At 51.8% G+C, this 21195-nt stretch overlaps 1 protein-coding gene across 3 annotated transcripts in view; it reads right to left on the bottom strand.

The window, feature by feature from the left end:
• Positions 1-1444: 1444 nt before the first annotated feature.
• Positions 1445-21195, bottom strand: part of CYP4F22 (cytochrome P450 family 4 subfamily F member 22) — a 29844-nt gene continuing 10093 nt past the window's right edge. For all 3 annotated transcript variants that reach the window (XM_040444781.1, XM_040444780.1, XM_040444783.1), the window contains 12 exons: positions 18991-19213; positions 15263-15407; positions 10562-10615; positions 10315-10442; positions 9983-10104; positions 6929-7196; positions 5580-5646; positions 5349-5478; positions 3751-3884; positions 2782-2846; positions 2035-2117; positions 1445-1645 (listed from right to left, as the gene is read on the bottom strand). In XM_040444781.1, the coding sequence (XP_040300715.1) occupies positions 1468-1645; positions 2035-2117; positions 2782-2846; positions 3751-3884; positions 5349-5478; positions 5580-5646; positions 6929-7196; positions 9983-10104; positions 10315-10442; positions 10562-10615; positions 15263-15407; positions 18991-19212 (1596 nt within the window). In that variant the 5' untranslated portion in view covers position 19213 and the 3' untranslated portion in view covers positions 1445-1467. The remainder of the gene's footprint in view (positions 1646-2034; positions 2118-2781; positions 2847-3750; positions 3885-5348; positions 5479-5579; positions 5647-6928; positions 7197-9982; positions 10105-10314; positions 10443-10561; positions 10616-15262; positions 15408-18990; positions 19214-21195) is intronic.

Raw genomic sequence — 21195 nt, 5'->3', positions numbered from 1 at the left:
ACCTCAGTCTCCCTCTTCCCCAGGTTTCCATTCCCCAGTGTCCCCCCCTTCCAAGCCACCGTCCTGCCAGCTCATATCTGACCAGATCCTGTCATGCTCCTGCTCACACACCTTCTATAGCTCCCTATTGCCTTCAGCATAAGGCTTGAACTGAGATGTAGCCCGCAGTTCCTGGGCAGTTGGCCCCTGCCCGACTTTCCTCCAGTCTGCACCCCTCCTCCGGATCCAGCCTCTCTGGAGTGGTGCTCCTCGAGCACACCATGTTCTCCCTTACCTGGGGACATCTGCAGATGCTGTCCCTCCCACATGCTCTTCTCTCCTTGTCACCACTCAACTTGTACCCTCACTTCAGCATCAGAGAAGCTCTCCCTGAGCCACCCCCCTGTTGTGTCACAGAGCAACAAGGGCCTCTCTTTTGGAGCACTTGTCACGGATTGTAAATAAATTTACGTGTGGAATTATTTGTTCAACATCTGTCTCCTGTTCTCCCGATGTCAGGAATTGGGCCCGGCTGTGCTCCGGGCCCAGTGCCAACAAACACTTAATTAATATGTGGTCTGTTGATGAGATAAATGAATGCACAAACTGTCCCCAAAAGCCTGAGTTCATGTCCGAGGACAAATGGCTTCCCAGCCTCCTCGCCCATAGCTTCCCTCAGTTGCCTCCCAGCTGTCCAGGCACCTTCATTTCCTTCCTGGAGCCCAAGGGAAGTGTCTGGCTGAGCTAGGGAGTAGACGGTGGGGGGGGGTGTCTGCATCCCTCGCTTTTATTCTACAAAAATCAGAACGCTCAGCAAAGGGCCTTTCAGCAAAGGAGGAAGGAAGAGGCTTTCCAGGGAAGGTCTGGATTTACAAAACATCGACAGAAGCACACACCCTGAGCCCTGGGATGCAGCCTGATGCCAGGGGAGTTCGCCCATGTGAGCTGGGGACCTCAAGAAGCTGACGTCCGGGTCCAGGGCTCTTACTTCAGGCTCCAGCTCTCAAGTCCTCAACTTAAAAGCCAGCCGGGATCCACGGGGGACAGGTCCTGAATCCCAGAGGCCTTAGGTGTCAGGTCTAGGGTCCTCAGATGGCTGGGTGGGTGGGGCCTGAAGGCCCGAGTGCTCTGGATCCCCGGGGGTGGGTCTGGGCCCGAAGAGATGCGGCTGAGCCTGGTCCCTCAAGCAGGAAAGCAGGCACTCAGGGGACCTGACCTGGACCTCAAGGGGGAGGACCAGACCGTCAGGAGGCGGAGCCTTGCCATGAGGGGCGTGGCCTGCACCTTCATCATACTGCTCAGTGGAGGAGCCTGGTCCTCCAGGAGCCCAACCGGGCCTCCGAGGGGCGTGGTCTCTGCCCTCAGGGCCCTGGGGGCGGGGCCTGATCCCTCGGGGGCGGGGCCTGGGCCTCTTTGGGCGGGGCTTGGCCCCCCCCAACCCCCCCCCCGCCCCGCCCCGCCCCGGGATCCGCAGGGAAGCTTCGGCGATCAGGCCCGCGGAGGCAGTGGCTCCACGTTGAGCCAGATGCCGTTCTCCGTGCGCAAGATGAGCTCAGGCTTCCGCCGCACCTTGCGCGTTCGGTCCACACTCAGGCGGAAACGCAACAGCGTCAGCGCCACGGCCACGCGCATCTCGGCCATGGCAAAGCTCTGTCCGATGCAGTTTCTAGAGGAAGGGGGACGGGGGAGGGGCTCAGGTGCAGCCGCTGTGTGACCCGGGAAGGGGGGAGTCCCTGGGTAAATGACCGACCTCCCGCTCTGGGTCTCAATTCCCTCATCTGTAAAACGGGAGCAATGGCATCCTAGAGTCGTTGGGAGCCTATGAGCCCAGAACTCAGGGCCTGCCACACGGTAGGCGCTCAATACCCAGGGATGTTATCACAGAGTCTGATTTGGGGGTTTCTTAGTACACTGGAGGCATGAAGGGTGCTGGGTTGGCAGAAAGCACATCTGGGTGGGAGGTGATCTCTGCTCCTGATCGGCACATCCCTGACCTTCGACTCCCATGGGGCTCCTCCTACGCTTGGCTTAAACTGGGGGAGACAGAAGAGTTACCTGGGTCCTGCAGAGAAGGGCACATAGGCCAGTGGGGAGCGCTGCTGTGGGTTGTCCGGGTCAAAGCGATAGGGGTTGTACACCTAGGCAGGAGTGGCCAGGGGGTGGGTGAGTCTGGTTGGCCCATCCCATCCCAGCTTGGTCCTGACCTTTCCGCTGGATGGAGAGAACCTCACTACAATCCAGCCACACCCTCCTCTTTTCTGTTGTTCAAGCATGCCAGGCTCACTCCAACCACAGGGACTTTGCACTTCCTGTCTCAACTGCCTGGAACAGGCTTCCCCCTGCTCTTCGCACTTCTCAGGTCTCAACTCAAACACCTCTTCCTCCCCAAGGCCTTTCTTCACCATGTGAGCTAAAGTGCCCCCCACCCCCTCCAGTTTTTATCTCCTTTGTGCATGTATCACAACCATAGTTTTTGCTTATTTTCTTCCCCTGAACTTCACAGTGAGCTCCATGAGGGCCAAAAAAAACAAAAAACAAAAACAAAAACAAAAACCAGTACATTTCTCGGTCCTCTGTGCCCAGCACAGAGGCTGGCAAACAGTAGGTGTTCAATAAATATTTGTGGACCTAGTGAATCAACAAACAGTGAGTGAATACATGGGGGGAGGGGCACTCAAGCTGTGCATCCAGCCAGGCCACCTGGGTCCCTGGGGAAGAGGGTAGGAAGGCCTCAGTGGCCCAGGACCACCCCTTCTGAGGGGGAAAAAGCTGAGGGAAGAGAGGATTGAGGCAGGCGCTCACCTTGGAGTCAGGCCACACTGTGGGGTTGTGGTGGGTCCCGTAGATGCTGACCAGGCAGATAATTCCTGTGGGGAGGGTGGCATCATTGGGGCCACTGGGGCTGAGGGGAACTTTCCCTGAAGTCCTCCTCCTCCCCTGCTCTTCCTGGAGTCATGCTGTTCCCAAGAGCCATCTACCACCCTTTCCTGCCTATCCTTCTCTGAAAAATTCTGCTGCTGGCCCCCTAAGAGGTCCCCATCACCTGCTTTCTAGCTGCCATGCCGGCCACACAGGGATCTTTGTCACTCACAGATCTGACATTGTTCCTCCTCAGCTCAAAAACCTCCCATGGCTCCCTACTGTCCTGAAGATCAAGTTCAGGTGCCTCAACCTAGCATTCGCAGCCTTTCAATACCTGCACCCTGAAACTCTGCTCCATAAATATGCTCTCTCTTTCACTTTCTACCTTCAAGGCTCACCTCTCATGCTGCCTCTTCCAAGCAGACCCCCACCCTGAATTTCACCCCATATTTAAGTCATCACTCCTTACTTTGGACTGTTTCAGCCCCTTTAAAGTTACTTCCTTTAGGCCATTCCTGACCCCATGTGACTAGGAATGTCTGTGCCCTGCTGTGTCTTCCTCAGACTGAGTGGTATTCAAGGCCTGGGACTGGGAACGAGGCCTCTCTAGATCCCCAGCATCACCCAGAGCCAGGCTTAGTCTCCAAGGAATATTTGGCCACTGAATGAAACCATCCCTCCCTCACCTGCACCCTCACAGGGCCCACCCCACCACACCCACTCTTGCTCTTCCACCGGGACTCACCCACCTCTGTCTAGCCCCTACACGTGGGTTCTCCTCCCTCACCCCAGAAGCAACAGCCACACAGAGAGATGGCCCATCCACAGGGAGGGTGCACCTGGGGCAGGTTTGACCATGCTCCCATGGGCACTAGAGCGGCCTGGCAGCTGGCAGCACACAATGGGCACCTTTGGGGATGACGCGCCCATCTGGAAGCTTGATGTCCTCCGTGCAGCGGCGGGAGACCAGGGTCACGGGTGGGAACTGGCGTAGGCTCTCCTTGATGCACATAGTGGTGAAAGGCAGCTGGGTCAGGTCGTCCCTGGGGAACACGGAACGTGGGATGGTCAGTGGCTTGGAGCCAGGGCACAGCAACACCCCTTCCCCCAAACACACACACACACACACACACACACACACGCGCGCGCGCGCGCGTTCAGGAGCAACCACGCAGGAAACCAGTCCAGGATCTCAGACTTGCCCCAGCTTCCGGTGTTTGCATTTATGCCATGCACACATCACTACCCCTCAGCATGCCCCCAAGCAACCCGAGCAGCACCAGCAGGCTTCTGCATGCCCAGCATTAACCCTTTAACTGATGGATTACGTGGCAGCCAGGGGATAGCCGGGAGAGGTGCCAGGACAGGCGGCGGGGGGTGGGGGGGGGGGACGCCCGGGCATCAGCAATTCACCAGCCTGTGTGGATCAATTTCAGTATTTAAAAACCTGTCCATTCTCTCCTTCTGCTATTATTAACTTCTTTCCGTTGGACTCCAGGGCCCAAAAGTGGATTAATTATAACCCTTGGTCCATGATCTAGATCGTTTTCTTTCTCTTTCAAAGAAACTTCACGTCACTCCTGTAAAGGGCAAACGGCATGCCTGGCATAAAAGTACCCATAAGGTAAACACCACTGGGAAAACAGAAGAGTTATTAAATTCTGGCGAGACATCATCTCCTGCCCAGTCCTCAGAACCTGAGCCATCTTTTCCCTTCATTAAAAAGGCAGATTAGCAAGGAATTGAAGAATACAATGGCACCCGACTGAGAATGTCTCCCTGACATCGAAATCTAAAAGGTTGACGCGGGGGCGCCTGGGTGGCTCAATCAGTTAAGCGTCTGTCTCCAGCTCAGGTCATGATCTCATGGTTCAGTTTGTAAGTTCGAGCCCCGCACTGTCAGCACGGAACCTGCTTGGGATTCTCCCTCTTCTCTCTCTGCCCCTCCCCCACGTCTGCTCCCCCCCCACCCCAAAATAAATAAACTTTAGAAAATAAATAAATAAAAGGTTGACACTAAACAGAAAAGAGCTTTCTCGCTGTTTGATGCTATTTAATGCTGTGTTTTCTTTGAGTCACCCAAAAATCAGCTCTACACGGCACATGTCTGAATTATACACCCCTTGCCCTTTGCATGTGATTCTGCAGTGCCTTCTGCTCAGGCGGGTAGAATGTATGTCCTGCCCCATTCATGGTGGGCTTGGCCGTGTGACTTGCTTTAGTGAAATGGAATGTTCCAGTGCAGGCAGAGGTTTTAGACTGTGGCTCTTCGAGCTTCTGGAATCTGCCTTGAGAGGAACACGCCCCAGGTGGCTGCTGGTTCAAGGAGAATGAGGAGATGTGTGAAACAGACCTGAACCCACGCCTCCATTTGGAAGCCACCCCGCTCAACTGAACGGCACCCTGCAATAGCGAGAGCAAGAAATATGTGCAGACCAGAGCAAGAAACAAATACACAAGCTCCAGACTCAACCGGCCCCCCACCATCCCCCTGACCCCAAACGGACCACTCCAGCTCCTCCAGCTCCCGGCCTTGCATGACCTCTCGGATCTCTTCCCGGCACTTCTCCTGGTACTCTGGATACTTGGCCAAGTTGAACAGCACCCATGACAGGCCACTGGATGTTGTGTCATGACCTGTAGGCAGGTGAGGAGCTCACGTGGAGGCTGCCTGAGGACAGCGGAGACACGGTCTTCTGACAACGGGGCCCCCTCCTCGCCTCCCTCCACATCCTCACCTTCAAACATAAAGGTGTCCGCCTCAGCTCGGATGTCCTCATCTGACAGTTCCTTCCCGTCTTCATCCTGGAACGAACAGGAGAGGATCCTTAGCCCGCTTCATCCCACCCTCCACCTCCTAGGGCTGAAGTCAAGATACTCCCCCCTCTCTCAAGCCAAGCTGCAGGGGGAAGGATGCCAGGCAGACAGAGGTACGTGGCTTGTCTAAGAAAGATGGAAAGTGGGAGGGAGAGTCAAAGGTGAGGGGAAGAAGGGAGTTTGTATCCCTTGAGCAGCTGGTTGCAGCAAGCATCCTGCTGGATGGAGGCCCAACCATGACCTGTGATCAGGTCTCATGACCATCATGTCGTAAATGAGGAAACTGAGGCTCAGAGGGAAGAGTCAGGTGACTAAGGTCCAGCATCCGCTAAGCAGCAGGGCCAGAACTGGAACCCAGAACTGCCTGAATCCTGAATCCAAGTGCTGCTCAGGAATTCCACAGAAGGGGGAGCCGTGGTGGCTTAGTGGTTAAGCATCTGGCTTTGGCTCAGGTCATGCATGATCTCACAGTTCATGAGTTCATGAGTCTCACATCAGGGGAGCTCAAGCCCTGCTTTGGGTGAGCTCAATCCCCTCTTCCGGTGAGCCTGGCTTCTGTCTCTCTCTCTCTCTCTCTGCCCCTTGTGGGATTCTCTCTCTCTCTCTCTCTCTCTCTCTCTCTCTCTCTCTGCCCCTCACTCACTTGCTCTCTCTCTCTCTCAAAAACAGGAAGAAAGAAAAGAAATCCCACAGAAGCAATCTCTGCAAGTGTCATATTTTTTCAGTCTTGGGTTTCAACTTTTCAGCATGGTGAGCAAAATCATGGCCCCGCCCCCACCACAACCCTCCAGAATTCATATGGTGAGGTCCTCACCACCCGGGACCTCAGAACGTGACTGTATTTGGAGACAGGGCCTTTCCAGAGGTAATTAAATTATGATGACGTCATTAGGGTGGGCCCTAGCCCAATATGACTGGTGTCCTTAGAAGAAGAGGACATTTATGCAAAGACACAGGCAGAGGGAAGACAACGTGAACACACATGAGAAGGAGGCCATCTACAAGACAGGGAGAGAGGCCTCAGAAGAAACCAACCCCTGTCAGTGCCTTGATCTCAGATGTCTAACCTCCAGAACTGTGAGAAGGTTAACTTCTGAGGTTTAGCCCACCCAGTCTACAGCACTTCGTTACAGCAGCCCCAGCAAAACGAATACACTAAGTCTTACTTGTGTATTAGGGTGCCTGCCTGCCTCCTAGAGCTGTGTTATTCGGGACGTTTGTCCTTTTATGGAGTTGGTGCAATTCACGAGGGGCCGGGGCCCAGCCTCACCTTGGCCAGGAGCAGCACATCGATGAAGTCCAAGGTCTTGCCCTGTTTGCCCTTAAGCCAGGCCTCGGCCCCCTGCTGGTGCAGCGCCCGCCTCCGCTCCTGGATGACCTCCGTGGTGAAGCGGTGCACGGTGTCACAGGCCTGCCGGAAACGCCGCCCGTCTGCCGTGAGGTAGTAGATGAGGTCGATGTGGTGGTGCACGCGGTATTGGCGCTGGACCACGAGTGCGCTCAGCTCGATGATGGCCGAGATGTAATCGCTCATCTTCCTGCCGGGAGAGGAAGGGCCGTGAGCACAAGCTGCTCCCTAGGACCAGTGAGCAAACCCCCCCCCCAGCCCCGTATATACACGATATTTTCTCATTTTCCTGTACTCTTCACGCTCTACCATCTGGGGCCTTGCTGACCCCGGAGAGACGCGGCCCCTCCCAGAGCCAGCCAGTTCTGAGAGATTGCCAATGACTCACCCAAGAGTATGCCTTTCATGTGCACACCAAACAGTCCAGAGCCCATACGCTGAAACTTATCAGGCCGAGCCACTATCTCCAGTCCTTAATCACTGGACAACTAGGGACAGCCCCCATCCTCCAGAGCCCTCTGTAATTATTCAAACGAGTGAATCTTAAGCTTGTGTAACCGCCATACTGTTCTTTCCCAAGGAAACCACCAAAAAAGACTGTCATGCTTTCTCCCGACTGACACCAATGCCTCCCTGTGTGGCCCTGAGGGGTGTAGTAGGTCCCCTCCTCTTGGGAACTGTAAGGAACAATCATCTCCTGATTGGGTGGCCTCATCATATCTGAATAAAACCAAAATCCAGGTACACATAGACCCAAAGACAGATTAGGACTTCCAAATAGATGTAGCATCACAAAGACTAAATGGCTATAAGCCACAGAGTGAGAGAACTCATAAATATGATCACAAACTTGTATCTAAAATATATAAAGAACTTTTGGGGCTCCTGGATGGCTCGGTCAGTTGAGAGTCTGAGTCTTGATTTTGGCTCATGTCATGATCCCAGGGTCATGGGATCAAGCCCCACATCAGGCTTTGGACTGAGGGTGTAGCCTGCTTAAGATTCTCTCTCCTTCTCCCCCTGCCCCTCCCCAGGTCACTATCTGTGTCAAAAAATAAAATAAAATATGAATAAATAAATAAATAAATAAATAATATAAAGAACTCTTAAAATGCACTAATAGACAAAGAATCCAATTAAAAAATGGGTAAAACATATGCATAGACATTTCTCCAAAGAAGATATACAAATGTCCAATGAGCACATGAAAAGATGCTTAACAGCATTAGCCACTGCAGAAATGCAAATCAAAACCACAATGAGATACTGTTTCACCCCAACTAGGAATGGCTATAATCAAAAAGACAGATAATAACAAGTGTTGGTAGAGGTGTGGAGAAATTGGAGCCCTCACATACTACTGGTAGGAATATAAAATGCTGCCTCTCTCTCTGTCTCTTTCTCTCTCTCTCTCTCTCAAATAAGCATTTAAAAAATTAACAAAAAAGAAAAAAAATGAAATCACTGGGACAGGTGTGCAAGGGGCTGTCCTTGGTCCTGAACTATGCTTGTTGTTTTCACACATGTGTCACAGTCTGTCATTTCCTTGTTTATTTACTTGTGCACGGAAACTGCTTTTCTTCCCATCAACATATAAGTTCCAAAGGAGCAATACTTTGTCTATTTTGTTGACCATTATATTCACAGTGCCTAGTCCAGGAATGGCACATAGTAGGCTGGAATAAATATTTCTGGACTGATTAATTAATCAATTAACTAGTTAATCACTAAAGCCGCTGTCACTTTACCCAACTGAAACATAACCCTACAAAGCCCAGAGTAACAAAGTCAGCAGCTTATCATTGAGAACCTACTATGTGCTACAAACTTGCCATTTATTATGTCTCTTATTCCTTATATCCCTGCTTAGATTATAAATTCCAAGGAACTGGGACTTAGTCTGTTGCTCACCACCATATTCTCAGTAGATAGCATAGTATCTGGCACATAGTAGCTACACAACAAATATCTGATGAATGAATGAATGAATGAATGAACCAGGACAATGGTTATTTTATTCATTCATTCAACAAATATTTACTGAACATCTACTGTGTGCCAGGGCAGTGCAACATCATTTTATTCTTTTTTTTTTAAAGTTTATTTATTTTTGAGAGAGAGAGAGAGAGAAAGAGAGAGAGAGAATGAGTGGGGGAGGGGCAGACAGAGAGGGAGACACAGAATCCAAAGCAGGCTCCAGGCTCGGAGCTTTCAGCACGGAGCCCAACATGGGGCTTGAACCCATGAACCTGAAGATCATAACCTGAGCCAAAGTCAGACGCTTAACTGACTGAGCCATCCAGGCGCCCCATATCATTTTATTCTTAAAGCATGTCTCAGAGGGTCAAGAATTGTCATCCCTGGAGTGCCTGAGTGGCTCAGTTGGTTAAGTGTCTGACTCTTGGTTTCTGCTCAGGTCATGATCTTGCAGTTTGTGAGTTCAAGCCCCACATCAGGCTCTGCACTGACAGCATGGAGCCTGCTTAGGATTCTCTCTCTCTCTCTCTCTCTCTCTCTCTCTCTGCCTCTCCCCTGCTTGCTCTCTCTCTTCCCCCCTCTCTCTCTCTCCCTTCCAAAATAAATAAATTAAAAAAAAAAACAATTGCCATCCTTGTTTTATAAAAAAGGAAACTGAGGCTCATAGCCTGGGGAGACACTTTCCAAAAGCCAAACTATTCCTCATGGAAGGATGAGGGAAACTAGTACTTATTAAGCACCTACTGTATACCCAACCACCAACTTACATTACCTCACTTAATACTCACAAGATGACTATGGGGGTGGGATTGGGATTCCATTTTTTCAGATAAGGACACTGGCCCAGAGAGGTGATGTCAGTTTTCAGAAACACACAGCCTGTCGGTGGCAGAGTACTGACAGCCCGGCGATGCCCGACACCTGAGAGTCTCCTTTCTTCTCCCACCACCTTGCCCTGCAGCAACTGTCTCTATCTTCCCCCAGGAAGGCCACACTCACTCCTGGCAGTTGCTGTTGTGGCTGAAGACACATTTCTGAAGACTGTCCAGGGTCATGAGGCTGATGTGCTCAAACATGTCAAGGGAGACCACTGGGCCCTCCGCCAGGCGCCGCCATTTAGCCTGCGAGAGAGAGACATATGGCGAACCGAAGCAGAGACCGCAGGCTTTGAGCAGGGCTGACAACGGCACCCCAGCTGCCTGCTCACCTCAAGCCCATTTTGTAGGTAAAGGAAGTGAACCGTCCTGACATCCCATGGCTCACACATGAGTCGGGACCTGGACCAGTCCCACTCCGCGGACACCCTCTTCCCAAGAGACCCCGCGACTCACATGCATGATGTCAGTGCACTGGTTGAAGATCTTCATGTAGGGCTTCAGGATGTCGAAGTGAAAGGCGGGGGTCAGCAGGCGGCGGTGCCGGCTCCACTTCTCACCTTTGCTAAGCAGCAGCCCATCTCCTGGGCGCAGGAGACTGCCCTTAGGAACCTCTCCCATTACTCTGAAACCACAAGAAACCCCACGCCCCACCCCCTCTTCCCTGAAGCCCCAGCCCCAGCTCATCCAGTCCCACACTCACCCAGCCAAGGTTTCAGGAAACCGTAGAAAAGGTCATCCTTGGGGGCAATGGCAGCTGTGGAGAGAGAAGAGGTGATGATAATTCAAAAGAGAGTGCGGACCCTTGACCTCTGCTTCTAACCTCCTTGGGGCTCCTCTCTGAGCTCTGACCTCCACCTCACCTCTCCAGTCCATCTTCCACACCTGCTCCCGAAAGACCCTTATAGGATGCTGATCTGAACATGAGCCTCCCCTACTCAGATACCTCCCATGGCTCCCTATCACCCTTGTAAAAAAAGTTCAAGCTCAGGCTAGCACTGAAGGCCCTGCCCCATCTAGCCTCCCTGTGTCTCTCCTATCTCACCCTTCAACATACACCTCACATACTGGCCCAGGCTGAGCTCTCCATCCAGAATGGCCCTCTTCACCCTAATCACCCCCTCTTTTCTGCCAATCCAGGCCATCTGAATTACGCCTCCTGTGCTCTCAGTCTCCAGTGCAGCCTCCTCCTTGCACTCCGGTCCCAGGAGGTCTTATCAGATGCTAGATCTGACCATGTCCCTTCCTGCTCACAGCCATTAGCCACAGCACCAGCTGTTCAGCCCATTTTCAAAGCCCCGAATGACCTACCCCAGTCCAGACCTCTCTCAAAACATCTCTGTCCTCCATACCCTACATGCTCAATGTTCAAACATCACAGCACTTTCTCATCTTCTTGAAAAAGCCACATTCTCTGTTCTTTCTACCACATGCCTTCTCTGCCTCAAACACCCTTCCTTCATCCTTTGAGTCTCTGCTTGGATGCCACCCCTTATCCACCCATCCCTCTGGATTGCATCCATCCAGGTACAAGCCCCTGGAGAGGAGGGACCATGTTGATCACTGATATATGGGTGCTAAATAAATTTTCAGTGAATGAACCAGTCAAGGGATGAAAGAATGCAAAAATGGATGGATGGGTGGGTGGGTGGGTGGATGGATGGGTGGGTGGGTGGTTGGGTGGGTGGGTGGGTGGATGGGTACGTGGATGAGTGAGTTAACTCCCTTTCTATGGGTTGAACAGATTTGTGACTGAATGGGCAGGGGCCCAGGAAAGAAGTACCTGAAACTCAAGTGATGTCACTTTTACCCGAGATGTGACTCAGCCACCTACACACACACTACCTAGGAATTGGCCAATCGTGCACACAGTCATCTGTCCACTCATCCTCCTATTCGGAGGGTTCTGCCACACTCTGTACCCAACCCCTGCTGGGCAGTGCTGGGGACCAGAGGTGGCTCAGCTCCACACCCTGCCTGGAGGAGATCTGGGTGGGGCGAGAAAGAGAAGTAGAGGCATGCCATGCAAATATCAAGAAGGTAGAAAGTGTGCCAGAAGCAAAGGGAGGCACAGAGAAAGGGCTGTTGGAAGTCAAAGCAACACTGGAAGAGGCAACACTGGAGAGGAAGGTAGAAGTCTATCTAGTCATGCCTTTCCTCTCTGAGATCTGGACTCCGGCCTTAGCCCCTTGAGGGTCTTTCTGATATACAGACCTGTTAAATGGTTGCCCAGCCCAAGCACCATTCCCTAACACCCCCAATGTAAAACACAAGCTCATTTGCTTTGCGCACAGGTGCTCTGAGTCCAGCTTCTGTCTCACTGCCTACTCGTCCCCACACATCATCCTCACTCCAGACACCCCAAGTCACCTGAATTCCCCTGGCACTTTCACACATCTGCACCTCTGCACTGGTAGAACCCTCCACCTGAGACTTCTCATCTGGCAAACCCCTACACACATCCTTCAAGGCCCAGCGTCATTGACATCTCCTCCATGAAGTCTTCCCCAACCCCCGGCCCCCACCCCAGGCCAAACCCTTGTTCTCCCATCCTCGGGTCCCTACACCTCTCCAACTTTGAACACTAGATTCCCGGAGAGGCCGTGACCAGGCTCCCTTTCCCCTCAGTGTCCCCTTCAGTAAAAAGCAGATGGTAACGTCTACCCTGGAGGAGGTCCTATAAGAAGAGGCCCCACCTGGTGCTCAGCAGGAAAGTACATATCACTGTGGTTGCGAGCTCGGCCTCCGGGAGGGCCAGATCTGGGTTCAAATCCCAGCCCCACCACTAACTCAGCATGTAAACTTGGGCGTGTCAACCATTGTGGCCCTCCGTTTCCTCATCTGCCACAGGAGAAATAGAACAATTCTGCCTGCCTCGTGGCATCCCTACAAAAGCTCAATGAGCTAACATGTTCCTGGCACACGGCAGGTGCTCATTAAATATTTGCACACATAAATGAATAATTAGCCAACTGCTGGCTATTTTTATAACCATGATTATAATTATTGGTCATTGGTGTCACGAACCCAGGAGATGATTATCTGCATCCTCCGTTCGCAGCAAGCCCCCGCCAGGGAAAAATAAATGCACAGCCGTCGTGGAAAGCTGTTTGGTGGTTCCTTGAAAAAGTTAAAGGTAGAATTCCCATATGGCCCTGCATTTCTACTCCTCAGCACCTACCCAAGAGAAATGAAACTATACATCAGCACCGAAACCCGTGCAGGCATGTTCATAGCATCATTCGTAACAGCCTAAAGGTAGGAAGGACCCAAATGCCTGTCGGTGGATGAGCAGATAAACAAATTGTGGTATATCCGTATCCCCATACAATGGACTTCTACTCAGCCTTAAAAAAAGTAGGTCCTGATCATTGCTACAATGTGTGTGAACAACGGAAACACTGTGCTAAGTGAAAGAGGTCAGTGCAAAAGGTCACATTTTGTATCATACCTTTACTGTGATATATCCAGAATAGGCAGAGCCATGGAGATAGCAATTAGAGCGCTCCCCCCCGCGCGGCCCCCCCGCCTGGACCTAATCACTTAATGGGTACAGGTTGTTTTATGGGGCCATGAGAAAAAACTTGGAACTAGAGAGAGCCTTGGGTTGCACAACATTGTGAACACGCTACATACCTTACACTTTAAAATCGTACATTTTTAAATGGTTAATTGCATGCTACGTGAATTTCATCTCAATAAAAAATAAATGCATAAAGGCAAAAGCTGTAATGATATGCCTATATATCACACTTCATTCTCTATAACGCATTTCCCCCTGCTTTCTCCCATTAATGCTCTCTACCCCAATTGCCCGATATAAGATGGAGAAGGTTCAGGAGGAGCTGTGCGTTTCTCAGGGCCCACGGGCTGTGTGGTTTTAGCCCCAGGCCATCAAGGTCCCCGGGTGTGGCCCTGAGGAGGCCCCGGTGTGGGGTGGGATCCACAGCTTGGGGCCAGGCCTGTCTGTCCTGACTCACAGCTCCGCCCCCTCCCCCCACTCCTCCAGTGGGGGGAAGGCCCTGGATATCCTGCCTGTCCTGAGGGAGGGGAGGGGAGGGGAGAGGGAGAGGCTGGGGCATCTACTATGTGCTAAGGCCATGCAGGGGGGCTCCACTCCCTACTCCATCTGGAGTCCCACAACCATGTAAGATGATCCTCAGGAATCTGCGGTTCTGAGGAGGAGAGGGGAGAAGGAGGAGGCAGAAAGAAAAACAGGACGTGAGAAAAGCAGGAGACGAGAAACCCCCATGAGCACCTACCCACATCACGGTGAGTCTTCACCACCACCCCATTTTACAGATCAGAAACTGAGGCCCTGAGAGGCTACATGAATTTCTGGGTCACATGGTGAGGATGGCTCCACCCAGGATTCGAGCCCAGCCCGCCCAAGTCCTGGCCCAGGGCTCTTTGCACAACTTGGAGCCCATCCCTTAGAGAAGTCACCCTTCCCGGGGTCCAGGCTCCCCCTTTGTGCAGTGGGTTGGGCATCCCGGAATGAAACGTGGGGAGGGTACGGCTGGGGGAGGGAAGGATGGCAGGCCCTTCCTCTTTCATGGGTCCGACGTGATAGCCTTGAAGGTGGTCTCTAGACCTCAAAGAGAGATCTCAGCCTCTCTTTGTAGGGGCCCAAGCTGGGGCCGGAGATCCTAAAATTCCTGGTACTTGTTCATTCCTTCCTCCTCTCTCAAATGTCTCTGATGCCCCTGGAGGTGCCCAGTTACGCACGAGGCCACACCAAAGATCCAGACTCCTAGGGGGAAGACGGAGCTGGAGGCAGACACACTCAGTCAGCCCTAGAGCGTTAGGACGGAGAATGAGAAAGCCCAGAGAAGAAAACCATGATCTGTCTGGAGGGTCAAGGAAGTCTTCCTGGAGGAGGGGTCATTGGATCCGGGTGTTGAAGGTTGAGCAAAGACTTGCCCAGCACACCCAGGAGCCCTACACCTTGGGACGGGTGTGGACTCAGAAGGGAGAAGCAATCTTTCTACGTCTCCTTTTCTACTAGTCAGGGTCAGCCCAGGTGAAAAGAATGGGCTGCAGGCTGGGATAGCCACAGCAGGGAATATCAGAACCCAAATGGTGGAACTGCCATGGCTTAGAATTAAGCAGCAACCACTTAACAAAATCTCAGGCAAACAATTCCCTGATCAAATACGTTTGGCTCTGACTTCTAGGTGGGCATGTTTGCCTCTCAGAGTTCCTAGGACCCCTAGACGGTGTCGCACCTTTTCCCATGCTATCCCCACTATCTGTATTACCATGGCTGCTTTGGTGAACTCCTATTCATCCTTCAAATCCCTACTCCAATGGCCCTTCCCCCAGATAGCCTACAGGCCCAGAAGCCCAGGTGATTTCTGGGAGTTGAGGGTTTATCCATCACCCAAAGGCCCAGCCCACCTACCTGAGGCACCCACTACGGGCTTGATGTAGTCAGGATGCACCAGAACCAACAGTGGCAAAATGGGGCCAATCCACACCAGGATCACATGATGCATGTTGTCCAGCACCTTCTTCTCATCTTGGAGGCCTGTCTCATTTGGAAGATACTGCAAGGGGTAGGAGGGAAGGACAGTGAGGAGGAGCCCAGCCCCAGCGTCCCCTAGCCTTTCCCTCCTTCCACCTCTCCCCTGTCCTTAAAACAAGCCCGGAAGAGCTGTATGATTGAGGGCAGCTGGCTGCACCTCGCTGAACCTCCATTCCCTCACCTGAGGAGTGGGGAAGAATCAACTCTCTGTCTGAGGGCAGCTGAGAACATGTATGAAATAACAAAATGAGAGTCCGCCCCCCCCCCCACCCACCCAGCACAGGGCATGACACACAGCCGGTGTTCCAGAAATAAAACCAGTAAGAGTACACCCAATAATAATGATCGGCATTTGTTGAGTACTTGCTACGTTAGTAATAAGATACCACTAGCACTGTTATCTTTAACACATGCGTGTGCTTACAGCGTTAGGCGCGGCGGTGGGCATGGTTCATACAGTTAATACCTTCAACCTACCCAAGAATTCTGTGAAATACTTGCTACTATTTCCCCATTTCACTTTGCTCGGAAAGGTCAAATGACTTGTCTGAAGTTACAGGTGAGTAAGTGATTGCCCTGGTGTGGGCTTCCCCAGAAGCCTCACCCAGAACTCATGCCCCCGGGAGGAGGCAGGCTGGGCCTACAGGGTCAATGTTGTCCACACTGACCCGGCTAACTTTGGGCACCAGGGCCTGGCCACTGCCTCTAGGACCACCATTAAAGCCAGATGGCTCTTGGAATAAGAGCATTGGACGAAGGGCATGAAAAATGAGTAGGGGTTCATCTAACTGAGAAGGATATTTGGTAGAGGGCACAGTTCCAGCAAAGACCATGGAGGTGGGAAATCAGAGCCTGGCTATAGGAACAGTAAGTCATCCTACAGGACTAGACGTGAGTAGGACGGGAGTCAGAGCCTAACGGGACTTGAACACTAGCTGAGGAGGTGAGACTTTCTCCGGACAGCAATGGGGAGTCATGGAGGGTGTGTGAGCAGAGGAGGGACATGGTTGGTTTCAAGAATTCTCCTGGGACCAGGACGGGGCGACGGACTGGAGGCAGGAGCCCAAGGAGGAGGCTGCACCATGGTCCAGCAGAAGGCAATGAGGCCTGAGGAGGGGTGGGAGGTGAAAGGGAGGGAGGAGATTCGGACACAAACAGGCAAAACTTGGTGAGTGCGGTCCCAGGGGAGTCATTCCTAAAGCCAGATAAAATATTCTTGGAGCTACTGAGTAGAAATGTACCTCCTGCTTCCTTCTTCTGAGACACTCACTCCAAGTAGCATCTAAAATATTTCTAGGGGCGCCTGGGTACCTCAGTCTGACTCTTGATTTCAGCTCAGGTCAGGATCTCACGCTTCGTGAGTTCGAGCCCTGCATCGGGCTCCACGCTGACAATGAGGAGCCTGCTTGGGATTCTTTCTCTCTAACTCTCTCTCTGCCCCTCCCCCGCCCCCACTCACATTCTCTCTCTCTCTTTCAAAATAAATAAACGTAAATAAAATAAAATAAAACAAAATAATAAAATAAAATCAACAAAATATTTCTAGAATCACTTGATACTTCCGGTCTCTGCAAGACTGGGGAGTTGAGCACACCCACCACCGCGTGGCAGGTTCAGAGTCAAGCATGCCGCCGACGTCACTTCAGGAATTGTCAAAATAATCTCATGAGGTTATCAGGAACAATCGTAAGCCCCACACTGCAGATGGGAAAACCAAGGCACAGGGAGGTGACGTAGTTTGCTCAAGGTCGTGTGGCAGGAGAGGGTAGAGACCAGCATCAAGCCCACACTGACGACCACTGCCCTTGAACTGCCTCTCCAAAGTCCACCTCTGCCCTTGGCATGAGGCCTAAGCCAGGAAGGTCTCCACAACTGTCCCTCAGTTTCATGTAAGTCTAGAAGGGGGACCGGGTGAGTGCAGTAGGCAGTTAGGAACTGGAGTCTAAGACCCCAAAAGCCTCAGTGCCTTCAGGAGTCTGGCTTTCTTCTGACCTCTGAAGCCCTTTTAGAAAAGTGCAGGTTTTCTCAGCCAGACACAAGAGGTGGCGAAGGCACAGAGCTAAGAACAGGGACTCTGGAGCCAAACGGCCTGGGCTTGAACCCCAACTCTGCCGCCTACAAGCTGTGTGACCTAGGGCCAGCTACTTAACCTCTCTGTGCCATAGTATTCTTAGAAGCAAAATGGGGACAGTGGTGGGGACTGCCGCCTAGCATTGTCAAGAGGACTGAGGGAGAGGGAACGCGAGCTGGTGCAGCCACGCTGGAAAACGGTCTGGAGGCTCCGCAAAAAAACAAATAGAACTACCGTACGACCCAGCAATCGCACTACCAGGCATTTATCCAAGGGATACGGGTGTGCCGTTTCGAAGGGACACGCGCACCCCCATGTTTATAGCAGCACCATCAACAATCGCCAAAGTATGGGAAGAGCCCAAATGTCCATCAACGGATGAACGGATAAAGAAGATGTGGTATGTATATACAATGGAGTATTACTCGGCAGTCAAAAAGAATGAAATCTTGCCATTTGCAACTACGCGGATGGAACAGGAGGGGATTATGCTAAGCAAAATTAGTCAGAGAAAAAAATCATATGACTTCACTCATATGAGGACTTTAAGAGACAAAACAGATGAACATAAGGGAAGGGAAACAAAAATAATATAAAAACAGGGAGGGGGACAACACAGAAGAGACCCATAAATACGGAGAACACACTGAGGGTGACGGGAGGGGTTGTGGGAGGGGGAGGGGCTAAATGGGTCAGGGGCACTAAGGAATCTACTCCTGAAATCATTGTTGCACTGTATGCTAACCAATTTGGATGTAAATTTAAAAAAATAAAAAATAAAATTAAATAAATAAATAAATAAAATAAGAAAAAAAAACCCAAAACATCAAAGTATACAAAAAAAAAAAAAAAAGAGGACTGAGTGAGTTAATATTTTTAAAGCACCTGATGTAATTCTAAGCACATGTATGTGAAATAAGAAATGAAAGGCAGGGCTCCTGGATGGCTCTGTCAGTTAAGCGACTGACTTTGGCTCAGATCACGATCTCGCGATTCGTGAGTTCGAGCCCTGTGTTCGGCTGTGTGCTGTCAGCTTGGAGCCTGGAGCCTGCTTCTAATTCTGTGTCTCCCTCTCTGCCCCTCCCCTGCTTGCGCTCTGTCTCTCTGTGCCTCTCCAAAATGAATAAACGTTAAAAAAATTAAAAATTAAAAAAAAAAATGAAAGGCAAGGTAAGAGAATGAAAGAAAGGGTGCAACCACATCAGGGGGTGGGGTGGAGCAAAATCCACAGGGGTGCCCCCACCCCGCCTGGGGATCACAGAACCCGACGACTTTCACGGGCACTGGTACCTGTTGCTACAGCAATAGGCCTGAAATGACAGAGAAAACTTTCGACTCAGCTCTGCCTCGCCTCAGCTGTGTGACCTCGGGTAAACGGCTTGCCCTCTCTGAGCCTCCATCACACTTAGACCCTGGAAGACAGGTCTGTTTGTGGCCCTGACCAGATTCTTGGGGGAATGAAAGAAACCATCAGGTCCGTCATCCTTACTGAATACCTGGGACCCGCCCAGCCCACCTGCCCAGCCCCACACACCATGCCCAGGTGGCCCAGCAGCCAGTTGCGCCGGGGTGGCTGGGGGAAGCAGCTCAGCCGGCGGCAGGTGATGTAGCAACACCAGGAGAACCTCAGGAGTTGTATCAGCAGGCGGCAGAGGAAGAAGAGCAGGGACAGGACGAGTGCAGACACCGCATACAAGCGGAAGGCGGTCTTCTCCAGTCCCAGGACGTACAGCAGGTGCTCCGTGACGGGCAGCATCCTGCGGGAACACACGGGATGGGGGTCAGTGCAGGTAGGAACCACTCTGGCCATGTGTGTGCCATACAAAGACGACCTGTGGGGTCAAGCATAGGGTACCTGGCACACAGGAGGTGCTCAATGCACATGAGCCCCAGACACCAAGGATACCCCCCTAACTTTCCCCAGCAGTGACCTCCAGCGAGCTGACCAGACGGACACCTGTCCATATGCCCTCACTCTTCACTTCGCAGGGCATCCTTCCTGACTTCTCTGCCCATGCCTGGCTGGCCAGAGGGTTGGAACATTAAAACACGTACACCTCCACGCCGAAAGCAGCTCTTAACCAATGACGGATGAATGTTGCCAGATAAATACCTCCTCCCCTTGGGGCAATGACCTCGAGATGGGAGTTTCACATGCACTCCCAGGCTTCCACAGCAGGATTAAACTCCGGCTGCCCACAGAAGAAACTTTCTCTATTAGCTGCCTTCCTTCCCCTGTCTTTCCCTCTTCTTCTCTATTTCATTGAGGTGAGATTCACCCAACATGAGACGAACCGTTTTAAAGTACAGTTGACCCTTGAACAATGCAGGGGTTAGGGGGGGTCCCAAGCCCTGTGCATCCAGAATTCCATGTGTCACGTTTGACCCCCCGCAAAACTGAGCTGCTCATAGCCTACTGTTGACTGCAAGCCTTACCGATAACATTAACGGCCAATTAACTCATATTTTGAATGTTACATGTATTATATACTGTATTGTTACAAGAAAGTAAGCTGCAGAGAAGAAAATGTTGTTGAGAAAATCATTAAGAAAGAGAAAATAGGGGCTCAGTCTGTTGAGCGTCCGACTTCGGCTCAGGACATGATCTCGCGGTCCGTGAGTTCGAGCCCCGCGTCGGGCTCGGTGCTGACGGCTCGGAGCCTGGAGCCTGCTTCAGATTCTGTGTCTCCCTCTCTCTCTGTTCCTCCCCTGTTCATGCTTTGTCTCTCTCTGTCTCAAAAGTAAATAAACATTAAAAAAAATTTTTTTAATAAAAAATAAAATAACAATAATAATATTAATGACACAGTGACCAGGTATAGAGCGTTGCAATGTGCCATGCTCCACACTCAGGGATGTGCATGCCTCATTTTATGGTGCCTTAAAGTGGGCCTTGGAGTTGGGTCCTACCATTCTCTCCATCGTTTGCACAACTCAATCTCTGTTCTTCTAACTCAAGAGAGATGGGAGCTGACAGAGGCCCCCTGAACCCCTACCAAAGGCCAAACTCAATCACATTGGGGGCCCACAGATCTCAGACAGTGCCGAGGAGATTGCTGAAAATGGTTAGGTCTTGCCCCCATCTCTCCTTTCCGCTTAGTCCAGACACCCAAGGGTTCTCTTTGGGCTCCACCTCCTTCGGCAACACAGCTAAAGGAACCCTACCCTCCAGGTCCTCACCTGAGTCCCCAGTCCCCACCACCGGCCCATGGTTCCCTCCATTAGGGGCTCAGAGTCACTGGCTTTTCCACCAGCCAATGACCAACTGTATCATCCACGCAGAAGATGTGAAGTTTCTAGGGGCGCCTGGGTGGCGCAGTCGATTGAGCGTCCGACTTCAGCCAGGTCACGATCTCGCGGTCCGTGAGTTCGAGCCCCGCGTCAGGCTCTGGGCTGATGGCTCAGAGCCTGGAGCCTGTTTCCGATTCTGTGTCTCCCTCTCTCTCTGCCCCTCCCCCGTTCATGCTCTGTCTCTCTCTGTCCCAAAAATAAATAAACGTTGAAAAAAAAAAAAAAGATGTGAAGTTTCTATTGGTTACCACATCCTAGGAAAACAGCTGGGTGCATCATCACCAAATTAGGAGAGTCCCATTGGGACGGTCTGACTTACACTACCAGCCATGCAATTGACATGACCACTCATTAGGCTGTCTGGTACCAAGGAGAGACAGAAAGGGAATAACAAGTGTTGGCAAGGATGCGGAGAAACCTTGAACCCTGATGCCTTGCTCGTGGGGAT

The sequence above is a fragment of the Herpailurus yagouaroundi genome, unplaced genomic scaffold (assembly GCF_014898765.1).
Source record: "Herpailurus yagouaroundi ecotype Mexico unplaced genomic scaffold, PumYag 193, whole genome shotgun sequence".
Lineage (NCBI taxonomy): Eukaryota > Metazoa > Chordata > Mammalia > Carnivora > Felidae > Herpailurus > Herpailurus yagouaroundi.
Note: the sequence above shows the minus strand (reverse complement) of the source record. Positions and strands in the feature narration are given on the sequence as shown.